The sequence below is a fragment of the Eschrichtius robustus genome, chromosome 3, assembly GCF_028021215.1.
Source record: "Eschrichtius robustus isolate mEscRob2 chromosome 3, mEscRob2.pri, whole genome shotgun sequence".
Lineage (NCBI taxonomy): Eukaryota > Metazoa > Chordata > Mammalia > Artiodactyla > Eschrichtiidae > Eschrichtius > Eschrichtius robustus.
The window spans coordinates 188380978-188393364 of record NC_090826.1 but is presented as its reverse complement, the minus strand read 5'-3'; the positions used below and the strand labels follow the sequence as shown (position 1 = coordinate 188393364).

At 64.4% G+C, this 12387-nt stretch overlaps 1 protein-coding gene across 6 annotated transcripts in view; it reads right to left on the bottom strand.

Annotated features, from left to right (window-relative positions):
- The window catches only part of NAV1 (neuron navigator 1), a 212991-nt gene that overhangs the window by 118045 nt on the left and 82559 nt on the right, over positions 1-12387 (bottom strand). For 5 of the 6 annotated variants that reach the window (XM_068541883.1, XM_068541882.1, XM_068541885.1 and 2 more), the window contains one exon: positions 11190-11975. The exons of the other annotated variant lie outside the window; for it this stretch is intronic. In XM_068541883.1, coding sequence (XP_068397984.1) covers positions 11190-11975 — 786 coding nt within the window. The remainder of the gene's footprint in view (positions 1-11189; positions 11976-12387) is intronic. 6 annotated transcript variants of the gene reach the window in all.

Genomic DNA, 12387 nt, shown 5'->3' with positions numbered 1-12387 from the left:
CTGTGGTTCAAAAGGCAGCAACCAGGCGTGCGGGGCAGTAACGCGGAGCAGGAGAAGAGGCTCAGTGAGGCCGGCCCCCTCCCCCCGCAAACCCGGCTGCCCCTGCCTCCACCCCCAGCCCCGCAAGACTCTCCCTGTCCTGTAACAAACTCCCCCTCCACCCAAGCTGGCTCCAGACACAACCAAGACACTGAACTGAACTAAACTACCAGGGCTGAACTGGAGCCAATCCTTGAGTGACGCCATTGGGCTCACTGGTCGCCACCGGGTCTGCGGAGCCCCGGGATCAGGATGAAGAGGCCGGGGGTCTGAGGCCTGCGGGGAAGGCGGCAACAGAACTAACTGTATGGTCATCGGCGGTGCCAGGCTCCCTGGCTCCCTCTTCTATTGAATCCCCTCCATTACCCCCGCGCAGGGCGCATAAGCTCCATCCTACAGATGAGGGACGGGTTCGAGGAGGGCGAAGGGCAGCCAGCAGGTGAGCAGCAGGGTTGATTTGGACCCTCATCTGCACGACTCAAAGCTGGTGCTTTCCTCTTAGGCCAGGCAGCCAGGGCCCCAGAGACGCCGGGTTCCGGCCAAGGGCGGACACGCCGTCCCCTGCAGCTCTCGGGCCGGCCACGGTCCTGCCGGGACAAGTGTGCAGGGGGGCGACGTGAACACAGCTGTGCTGAAAGTGCCCCAACCACAGACCCCACACACTGTCCTCAGCCTGGCAGCGGGGACCAAGGGGGTCCGGGGGACGTGCTCGGCTGCCTGTGCCACCAAACTCCTGCAGGAGACCTCAGAACAGGGCCACGCTATTTAGAATAAAGGACAGGGCAGCTACCCAGAGGATCTGCCGTGTCTGTGGAACTCTGCAAGGCCAGAGTTCGCCACCGGCGAGAGGCCCTGTAGCACCGTGGTTAAGGAGGCTGGCGCTCGAGCCAGTCTGCCCGCGGGTGGTTCCCAGGCTCCTCACTTCCTGGCTGTGTGACTCTGGGGAAGTTACTTAACCTCTCAGTTTTCTCACTGGTAAAATGAGGATAAAAACAGCACCTAACTCACTAAGTTGTTCTTGACGGTTAAATGAATTAATACACGTACAGTGCTCAGCGCGGTGCCTGCTACATATCACATAATGATTGACAGATATTATTATGAGCCCCTGGATCTTCCATGAAGCTAACACCACCGCCCCCGCCCTCCACTTCCTGCAGATGCAGCATTCGGCGGAATCTAATCGAGAAATCAGGAGCCACTGGCCACGGGGGAGCAAGGAGGTGGGGGTGGGGGGGAAGGAGAACTCAGCCCCTGAGATTAAGACAGGGCTGAATCTGTGGCCTCAGCCCCAGGCCAGCCCTTCCCTCCCCGAGCTGCCAGCTGGCAAGTCTGACCCCTCTTTGACCACCAGGGAGGCTGAGGCATTACAGGGCTTACTCAAGCTCCACGGTTACGAGGGACAGGTCCAGGGTTCACAGGCAGAGGGGTCAGGCGAGCAGCTTATCCCAGGCGGACGCAGAGGGCCCCGTCTCTCCGGCCGGTCTGGTCATCTTCATTGTGGCCACGACCTTCCCGTCCACGGGGGAAGCCCTCTCCCCATAGCCTGCCTGCAGCTCTGGGCGTTGCAGCCCCAGCACCGGCCACGGCTGCCCCGTGACTGTCCGTCCGTGGTCTGCTTCCCAGATTGGACACGCTGGGACGCAGGGTCCCGGGACCCGAGGAACGTTTGCCGAGGGCCGGAGAGAACTGATTTTTACAGATCGGGGCTCTCGGGACCGTATCGGCCTGAAGGCTCTAGATTGTCTACAGGGCAAGGGGGGGGCAGACGTGCCTACTTGTGCCAGAGGCAAAAGAGTCTGGATGAGCCCGAATCAAGCCTCGGCTAAATCTCAGCTCTACGTGAACTTGTCGAGTGACCCCGGGCTCCTCTAAGCTTCTTCACGTCTAAGTCCGTGTCAGAGTGGGGTTTCCAGTCGACAGCGACGCACCAGGAGGGCCACACTGGCTGTTGAAGATGAACAGCTCCCACACCTGCGGCAAATGAGCACTCCTCCTCCACCCCCGCCCTGCCCCTGGGACCCCACGACTCGGCACCCACGGGGTTAACTTCCGGCGTAACAGGGAGCCCCAGGCATCCCCAGTTCTGCAGCCTGGCCCGCGAGGATTGTGAAATAGTCTGCGAGGATTGTGAAATTGTCTGCGTGTGACCCTTGAATAGTGTCTCGTTGTGAGGCTGACCTGGGTTCCCACAAAGCGCTCAGCACAGCTGGCAAACAGTGGGTGCCCACTAAGTGCTAGTCATTGCTGTTGTCAATCCCCAGTGATTCCTGCCTCTGGGTGTCCTGGGGACCACCACGGGGCCTCGGGAGGGGGTCTGCTGACCCACCTGCAGAGTACAAGGCCGAGCGGCGTCTTGGGCTCTGACGTTTCTTCCTGGGAGCTCAAACCCTGCGGCCAGGCCCTCGGTGGCCCCCAAGCCACGGGCTGGGCGGAGGTGCCCAGCAGGGAGGCCTTGCCGGGCGTCCAGGAGGCCCCCTGATGTGCAGCAGAAGCAGGGGCGGCCTCTCCAGGCTGCCCACTGAGCCTCAAGCCAACCCCACCGGGCGGGCCGGGCGTCAGGCGGCCCAAGGCTGAGCCCTGACCCTGGGGCTGGGGAGCGGCCCTCGCGGTCCCTGCTGTCCACATGACAGCAGTAGCACCGCCTGCCCGCCTGCCCAGGGGGCACCGCGGCCTTCGCTGCTGTAACACCCTCCCTGCGGGGCCGGATGAAGGGAGGCCAGGCGGTGAACGCCCCAGCACCCCTGGATGCCTTGTCACCGTCCGTGGAAACCCTGAGACATTGCGACATGCCTGCGTCCTCCAGCAACCCTGAACTCTTGGACTCCTCGGGGTACCCGACTCCAGGACAAAGCCAAACACCCCAGCTCCTGGGACAGTGGGACCCCATGGCAATGCCCAGGGCACGGAAACTGGTCCAAAGAACAAAGGAGAAGGAGGATTTGCATTGGGTACAGGGCTCCCCATCCTCCCCCGGGGCGCCCGCACCACCTCGAGCCCTCCTACCCGGGACGGCCCTCGAGGACCGTCTGTTCCTAGGGCTCCCAAGCGGCGAGGTCCAGTCCGGTCCTCCCACCCCCTCCAAGGAAAGCTGGGTGGCTGGAATGCCTTCGCCCCTTATGCCAAGTGTTTCTGACTCCTTTAAACAGCTCCCAACTCCTAACTCCTTCAGGAAGGCTTCCCGGATGGAGCAAGTACCCTGGAGCCGAAATGCAGTGCCCGCCCTACGCACGGCTCTCTTTTCACGCCAACCGAGTTGTACGTCATTGGAATACTCTGTCCGTCCTCACACTGGTTTACATGCTGCTGCTGCCGCCATGTATGGTCTGATTCAGCTTTGCGGTGGGCTACAGGTCTAGGCTCTCCCGGGGGCTGGGGCAGGAAAGTACTGACCCCTCAGGCCTAATCAGAGCTGCTGCTCATCAAAGACAAACTTCTGGGCACAGAGGCGTCCTCCCCCTCGTCCCTCCCATGTGGACACTGCAGGGGCAGCAAGGGCCACATTCGCTCCAGCGAACAGATGTGGAACTCACGAGGCCCTGGGCCGGCTGGTGTCCTCACTCAGCAACCCTCTCCCAGGACCGATTCCAGAGCTGGGAGTCTTTCGGGTGCCTTTGGGGGCAAGCCCTGACAGCTCCCACCCAAAGGTCTGCCCAGAGCCTAGCGCAACCCCTGGGGGCGGTCATGGTCACGTCAGGGCCGCCCCCAACCTGCTCGTCCACCTCCTTCCCCACCTCTCCCGCAGCCGGACGGTACCCACGATGAAGCCCCCCCGTTTACCTCCTTCTTCCGTTTCCATCTCTGCTGCCGGGATCCCAACCTGCATTTCAAAGCACAGGCCACTTGTCCACAGCGTCCCCTCCTGCCCACCGCACCGCACTCACCCCACACGCCGACCGGCTCCAGGCCAGCCTGCTCTCCCCCGCACCCCTTCCCAACTATTCCGTAGCACCTGCCCTGCCCTGGGATGAGCAGGAATCCCTATCTCCTCATCCAGCAGGCCAGCAGCTGGCGAGAGGGGCCCAAAGCCGCAACCCCAGGAGCTCGTGCTTTGTCCACAGCGACTGCTTGACAGCAATCCTGAATTAAATGGAATAGAACTCAACACTGTGGGGGGAGGGGTCTTGAGGCTCCTGGAAGCTGACATCACAGGGGTCAAGGTCAAGTCCTGGCCCCGCGGCCCACCTGCTCTCCTGGCTCGGGCGGCCAATCCACCAACCAGTGTCTCTGTTTGCTCAGTTGTAAGCGCAGGGTCACAGGGTCACTGTGGGCAGTAAGTGACTCACTAAACCTAAGGGACAAGAATCTCATGCCCCACATGGTCTACGGGTGCTGGTTATTGGTAGGTTATCACTTTCTCTGGGCCCGTTTTCCTCCCGTGGAGCATCAGGTCCCAGAGCCCTGGGGAGGGCACTCCGCAGCCTGGGTGTGCTGGAGCCCGTGGCCTATGGCAGCTGAGGCTTCTGCACAGAGAAGCCCGGCCTCCCGGGTGGCTGCCTGCGCCCCCAAAAGGGAGGGCCTGCTCAGCGGTCACCAAGGGCAGAGGGAGCCTGTGTCCTCCTCAAGGTTCTTTTCTGGGAGAGGAGCCAGGCAGGGAGCCCCAACCCCTGCGCTCTCTGCCTGGGGGTCTCTTTGGGGGAAGCTGTTCCAGCCTGGTCGTGGTTCAGACCCTTTCACGCCCGGACAGTTGTGTGCGCGCACACACGCGCACACACGGACACACACACACACACCCCTTCGGTCTGTGCGTAGCTGCTAGGGGCCGAGTGTGCAAGTGTTTCCGTGCACCTCTCCACGTGACACACCCAGCCCCTGTGCACCCTCGTGCACACCCTGACTCCCAGCCCCATCTACGTCCTGGGGGTTTACGTCTGGACGTGAAGGTTTACGCGCAGGTTTCCCCACACACTTGCCTGTCTTGCGCTCTCAACCTTCACTACCTCCCTACGCAGCCCAAGGTCACGGCTGATGGCCTGGCTCTCCAAGAAAACTCCAGCGCTTTTCACCAGACCACTCCCAATGGCAGCACCCCAACTGGACACCCTTCCAGACGAGCCAGCTTCCCCGGGGACCAGCCTGGGCGCACAGGGCCCACACCCTGGCTTCGCATGCCCGAGGCTCGTGAGCAAGCACCCTGGGAAGTCGGTTCAGAGCGAGCGCTGCTGCTCGGAAATTAGAAGACGGTGCAGGAACCGCCCGCTGCAGAGGCCCTGAAACATATCATCGGGATGTCGAAAATAGACCTGATGAGGGCTCAGGCCAAGGCCCGCCCTGGCCACCGGCCAAGCTCTGGCCAGAGCTGAGCTGGAGAAGAGCCGCGCGGTAAACAGGCAGCGCGGGCGGCGAGAGCCTGGACACTGCCGGAGCCCGAGCCCTCGGGGTGAACCTGTAACGTGCCCAAGGTGGTGTCCGTGCTCTCCCGCCTCAGTGCCAGTGGGGACCCCGCACGTGCTCGCTCCCCCCACCGGCCGCACCCCTGCAACCTGCCCCTTCTTCTGCCAGAGGCACAGGTGCCGATCAGAGACGAAGAGCTGGGATCCGCCCTTCCCGGCACACGCGGCTGCGACCACGCCGGACACGCCCTGGGCACAGCTCCGGGAGACAGACACCGCTCCGGGGGCATCCTCCCGGTCTGAGCCCTGATGCCTGCTGGTCAGAAGGAAGCCTTGGACCCAGGGGGCTCCGGTTTCCTCTCCCTGCAGGGGCCGGGTCCCCAGAAGCCACAGTAGGGGAAGTTGCGGGGGGCGGTGCCCGCTCTGAGGGCTGACGCAGCCTTCCAAGGCTTCCACGCAGGAGCGCAGCCTGCCCACACAGGGCCAGCGAGCTGCGCCCGGCCCCCCGGCCTTCCTCGGCAAGAGAGGGAGGCTGCGGGCCCCGGGGACATCAGACGCAGCTGGGTAATGCAAACAGGCTGTGGGAGGAGGTCAGCCAACGCAAATGAGAAGCATGTGGCATCCTCTCCCCCTTGGCTGGCAGGCCGGCCGGCACAGGCCTCCAGGCCGAGGGAGACGCTGTGGGAGGGAGCCCAGGTCGGCCAGGTGCTGGGGGACAGACCTTATGAGGGGTGGGGGGTCCAGCTGGGGACTGGGCTCCACGGGGCCCAGGAATCAGGGGAACAGCTCGGCCCCTCCCCCTACCAAGTCTTACTGCAAAAGAAAAGACAGACGGGAGAAAGAGGAAAAGGGGGCGAAGGGAGGAAAGATGCGAGGGGATGCAGTCAGGCATCTGAGAGGCAGGCCAGCCTGACCCGAGAGGATCCGGAGAGCAGGTCTGCACCCACAGGTGGAAACTCTCAGGAGACAGAAACTCTGCTTAGCGGGCTTTCTAATAACGAGGGCTTTCCAGGAAAATGAGGTAGTGAGCTCTCTGTCACCGGGAGTGTGTAAACAGAACACCCACTTGCCTACGATGCTAGGAGGGAGTAATTTCTGCTTTAGGTGGGTGGCTCAACCAGACAATTTCCATTGTGTGTTCTGTGAATCCCAGGGGGGAGGCGGGGGCTCTGCACGGAGAGGGTTCTTCTCTCCCGGCTGTACAAGAAGGCGACGCAGAGCAGCAGGGATGGGCCTGGGGGCTCTGCTCAGCCGGGTCAGCGCGGGACCCGCTCTCCCTGGAGCCCCGTGGGGCAGCCTGCACCCCCAGCCCTGGAGGTCAGAGGCTGTGGGCTGTGGGCACGGGTGTGGAGGGGCGGCCCAGAGCAGGCCGAGGCTGGAGGTCTGCAGAAGACAAAGCCTCCGGTGTTGGCAGCTGGGTGGGGACAGGCCACAGGGGTGGCGGTTGTGGCCGCAGGAGATGTTAGGGGGTGGGACGAGAGCTAATGGTCAGAAAGCAGCCCAGGATTCCAGGCGACTTGGTGCTGTTCCGCCTTCAACCCCCATCCAGGAGGGCCTGGGGCCTGGGGGTGGAGCCGCTGCTGACCACCGAGGGCATCTCCCTTGAGAGAAGCCCTGGGCACTTCCCCTCCACGTGTCCTTGTCCCCAGAGCACAGGAGCTACCCCAAGGCCTTCCCGTCCCCCATCCGTTCTCGGCAGCAGCAGGGCCGTGGCTGCCCAGGGATGGGGAGGAAGACGGCTTTGGCTGCAGCGGCCTGAGCAGGGCAAGGCCCAGAGGGTAAGAGCAGGACCCCACGGGCCCTGATGGAGCCCGAAGCCTAGCCCTGGACAGGAGGAGAAAAGAAACGTCCTCTCCAGCGCTACCCTTGAGGAGGCAGAGGCCCCGCAGCGGGAAGGGCCTGTGCCAGCTGCCCCTCCGCTACGCACGCGCTCACCTGCAGGCCTTGCCTTCCTTCACCTGTGGCTCTACAAGCCCGGGAAGGCTGCAAGTCAGCGCCCTCACTCTCCTGCCGGGCCTCTGGGGAACCACTGGGAAGGCACCAGGAACGGCCCTGCGTGTAGAGCCTTGGGCACGAGAGTGTGGGTGAGCTTGCACACGCGGCCTGGCTGCTCGGGCATTGGATCTTGGAGGACTCCCAAGAATCCTCCACCCACCGACCCCCCAGCGCACTGAATAACAAGGAAGAAAGCCATCTGAGAAGCCATTTCTTCCCTCCCCCTATTCACAGCATCCCAGAATGTAATCTCTAGAGTAAATTCCCACCCCCACCCCCCACCCCCCGGCAAAAAAACCCACATCAACCCACTGGCTTAGAAACAGATAATTTCCTGACTTCCTTCCCCTGCTCTGTTTGGCCTGCGTCTCTGAGGGCCTAACCGTTGTCATGGCAACCCCTCACGTGGGTCCAGACACTTTCTGAGGAAGTGGGACCAGGCGCTCCAGCCGCCTGGGTTCCTTTGCACCTGACCTGGTCCCCTTGTCTGGAGGGCTGAAAAGGGGGTGCAGTGTGCGTGGGGTCACCAGACTGACTGCTGGGAGGTCCTCGGACCCAGGGCTGAGGAGGTGGAGGAGTGTGGTCGGGACGGGATTGTGTACGTAACTGCTCTGAGTTAAGACAGGCTCTCCTAGGCACCTGGGGCCCTGTCAAGGTCTGACCACCTCTATCTGCACCCCTCCCTGATGCCAACAGGTAGGAGAGAGCCATGGGGCAGCTCTGCCATTCACAAATGGGGAACGTGAGTCCCAGAGGAGGTCACAGAGCTTAGGACTTCTGCACAGGGAACTCAGGACTGCGGCCTCCTGCCTGCCCCAGACCCAGGCCAGGGGCCGGTGACCTTCCCTCTGGAGCCGAACTGCCTGACACGGACTGTCCACCAGGGTCCGAGGGCATATGATCCCTGAGACAGGCCCCCTTCCCCTGGACACCCACCCCTCAGTCTTCCAAGTTTCTAGGGTTTCCCAGTGGGACCCTAGTTCTTTGGCAGCTTCCAAAGCCAGGGAAGGGCAGGGCGCCTGTCGGGACCATCTGGGCCCCAGCTGATTTCTGGCAAGCCATGATCAGCTTTCATTCCCTTTCATTCCAGAAAGGCTCTTATTCGGGGATGCCTCACTCCCTCTCCCTCCAGCAACGGGGGCTGGGCAGCTTCCGGGGTCTGAGATGGTCCCAGGGAGTAAGCGTGTCCTGACTTGGAGGCTCACGGGTGTAGAGCCTGCGTCCTTCACCACCATCCGGAGGCAGAGGCGTCCACTCGTCTCCCCAGGGGCCACTCTGCTCTCCAGGGAGGGTCCTGACAACCCGGACACCTTCATGGGTTCTCCTGTTCCCCCACCCCATCCCACACAGGAGAGGGGCTCTACCTGGCCGTCATCTTCTCCCGCCTCCTCCCCTGCCCTCCCTGCTCCACCCTTCAATGCCCCCCGCACTGCCCTCCTGGGGCCAGCCCCGCCCGGGGTCAGTCCAGCACATTCACCAGACTTTCCACCCCTCTCCCCGCACCAGCCCCGCCGTGGGGTCATCAGGGCCGGTCTGGTGGCCCATGCCCAGCACACACCAGCTTGGTCAGGCCCCTGTTTGCCCGCTGACTCCCCTCCCTCAATCAGGTCCCCTACACAGAGCTGCGACTTAGCAATCAGGACAGACGTGCAGAATCTGCCTTCCCATCACTGGCTCAGGGAAGACTCCAAGCCCCTCGAGACTCTGACCCTGTGTTTCCGGACCGCCTGGGAAATGGGGCCTGTTCTCCCCTCACTCCCAGGGCGCGCTTTGAGACATGACAAGTGCTGAGTGGGCGTGAGGGGTTACAGCAAAGCCTCTCCCCCTGCCCTCCTCTCCCCTCGCCCACCAGCTCTACGACTATCTGCCAGGGTTTCTGTGGTCACTGCCTCTTGAGACGCAACTAAGAGGGCTTCGGCCAGGCAGCTAGGTCCTGGGGCAGTGTAGGGACGCGCAGGGCTGGGGAAGCCCTGACCTTGAAGGGGGGCTGTGCCCTCTAGTCTTCTGTGTCGCTGACACTCCCTCCACTCCCCCCAGAGACAGCCCCTGCTTCCTCTCCCCCATCCCACCCCACCCCCTCGTAGCCCTGCAGGGAGTGTTCTCCCCACCTGCCCCTGCACCTTCCCTGGTCTCAGTCACAGCTCAGTACCACCTCCTTAGAGGGGCCTAAGCAGGCCCCGCCCCCATTTTCTCCACAGCCTTCCCTGGTGCCTGGAATTACTTTCTTTCTTTTCTCCTTTACTGTCTGTTTCACCCCCATTAGACTGTAAGCTCCTTGAGGGCAGCACTCGGCACAGGGGGGAGGGGTGGGGGAGGGGTGGGGCCGCCCCTCGGCTTCTGCCCCCACCCTCATCCCCACGGGTCCCTGCCTGCGGAGGCCGGGCCTTCAGGCCGCTGCGCCCCCCTCTTTGCCCTTGTCCAGCCCCCCCGACTGCCCCTGCAGAGCCCATATGCGGCCTCCTCTGTGAGCCTCTGAATCCAAAGCTCCAAATCCCTGCCCCTGCTCGGGGGTCCCTCGTCCTGGCCCACACGGGGCCTGTGGGTCCCGGGAAGGTCGCGGTAGGTCGAACCAGTCTTCCCAGCTATGACTTCTCCAGGCCACCAGGCGAGCACCTCACCCCCCCATTCCCACGCGCCCCACCTCGTCCTGCCCATCACTCGGACCGCAGCCCGCGTCGGTCCCGCCCCTCACACGCGCACGCACACGCCCCTTCCCAGCCCCCAGCGGGGCTGGCAGCCCGCCTGGTACCCGGGAAGCTCGGATCCCTCGGCGCCGGAGGACCCACATCCCCGCCCCCGCAACAAGTCCGCGGAGCCACGGCGGCCGCCCGGCTCCGGGCCTCGCCGCTGTCCTCTCGTGGCCCCGGCACGGCCCGCGCCGGCTCTCGAGGCGCAGCGGCCTTGCGTCCCGCGCATCCCGGGTCCCTCCCTCTCAGGGCACAGGGTCCCCGGGGAAAGCAAGCGCAGTTCCGGGCCCGCTCCGGGTTTTTTGCTTAGGCTCTTCAGGCTCGGAGAACAATGGGGCAGCTCTCTGCGCTTCCTCCGCCCGAGCGAGCTTTGTTCCTCCCTTCCCGCCCGCTCGGCTTCCATTAGCCAGAAGGCAAAGGCTTCCCAGTCAACCAGGAGTCTCCGCGCGAAAGCCCAGACCTTTCCACACGCCCTAAAAACCTGGGGAGTGGGGTGGGGTAGGGGTTTGGCCCAGGCCTGGGGCCGGGGCCGAGGTACAGGACACGCGTCCAGATGCGGGCAGCTGGCTGCCCGCCTGCCCCCAGGCCCCCGTCGTGTCTCCTTGCCACAGCCCATACCCGGGAAATCCGACTCGTGCTCCCACCGGGGATCCAGAGAGGAAGCGGAGCCTCAGCTCTGCTCCGCGGCCAAACAGCCCTCACATCTGCTTTCCCCACATCTGTGCTCTAGATCGGCTCCCGCCGGCGCTCCCCGGCAATGCTGAATGCGCTCTTGCCCCGCACAGACCGAACACGGCAGAGGTCACCAGCAGCCCCCCAGGTTTTGCCGTATTAAGATTCTAGGCTTTAAGATCCCGGGAAGCTGATGGGCTCTATTTCTGAGGAGCTAAGCCCCCCACCCCATTGTCCAGCCTCACCTCCGGCAGGCCAGAGCAGAGCCCCAGCCTGGGGACGTCTCTACCAGGGCGCACTTCAGCCATATGCACCTGGGGATGGGCCAGCCCTGTGCATCTGGGGTATGCAGTGTCCCCGCATAGCCCGACCCGGGGTCTAGAGAGCCCCGCCGCTCTCCCCACACCTTCCCTGGCAGCGGGCGAGGGGAAAGGCAGGGGTGGGGCAGGGAGGCAGGACTCACCCAGCACTTGGCTGAAGAGCAGCTGCTCCAGGTCTCCCAGCACGGTCACCACGAGCTCGGGGTCCACCTTGAGGAAGGCGCGCTCCTCCTGGCCCTTGGCGGGGGGCACGGGCCCGGAGCCCTTCTGCGCCTTGGCTTTGCTGGAGAGCAGCTCGTCGTCCGACTTGCCGTCGTCGCTCACGGCTGCCTCGGGAGCCTTGCTGAGCGGCTTGACCTCGGCGTAGGGGCCGCGCGGGATCCGGCTCGGCTTCCCCAGGCTGGGGGCGAGCGGGGCCAGGGGGGTCTTGGCGCCGCCCGCTGGGCCGCCCTTGGCCTGGAAGAGCGAGTGCTCGGACTTGGACAGCGTCTTGGACATCAGCGGAGCCTCGCGGCCTTTGGGGCCCGCCTTGCCTAAGCCCTTGGGCGCCTTGGCCATGTCGTCGCTCCACTCGGGCTCGTAGAGCTGCATCTTCTTCTCAGAGTCCGTGAGGAACGAGAGGTTGGTGAGCGACTTCTGCTTGCGCAGGTTGGAGGCGGGCGGCCCGCCGGGGACTCGGCCGTCCACGCTGCCGGACTTGAAGACCTTGAGCTCCGCCGCGCTGGCCTTGGCCATGCCGCCGCCGCCCGGCGCCTTGGCGCGCTTGGGCAGCATGCCTCTGCCGTCCGCCGCCGCCTTCCTGCCCGCGCCCCGAGGCTCGTCCGCGCCCTCGTCGCCGCCGCCGCCGCTCAGCTCCACCTCGGGCTGCACGCTCTTGACGCTGCCGCCCAGCATTCTGCCCGCGAGGAGCGCATGGACGATCCGCGCGTCTGCAGGCACCGGGGGCGGGGGCGGGGTGGGGGGGAAGCGCGCAGGGAGGAGGCGGGGGAGGGAGGGGAGGGGAGGGGAGGGGGAGAGAAAGGACGGAAGGAACCGAGGAGGAAGGGGAGAGGAAGGAGGAGGGAGCGAGGGAGCGGGGAGGAGGCGAGCCGAGGCGCCCGGGAAAGAATCGCGAAGAAGGAAGCCGGGGAAAGGGAAGGAGCGCGGAAGCCGTGGAGCGATGGGGCGGGGTCGGAGGAAAAGGGGCGGGGCGGGGAAAATACAAATCAAAATCTTAAAATCAATCAAAGAAGAACGCAAGCCCCGCCGCTGGCTGGCGCTCGGAGGTGCCCGGCGCCGGGACCCGGTCCCCCGCCCGCCCGCCGGCCGGTGGGTCCCGTGGGTCGCGCGCCGCCCGCCAGC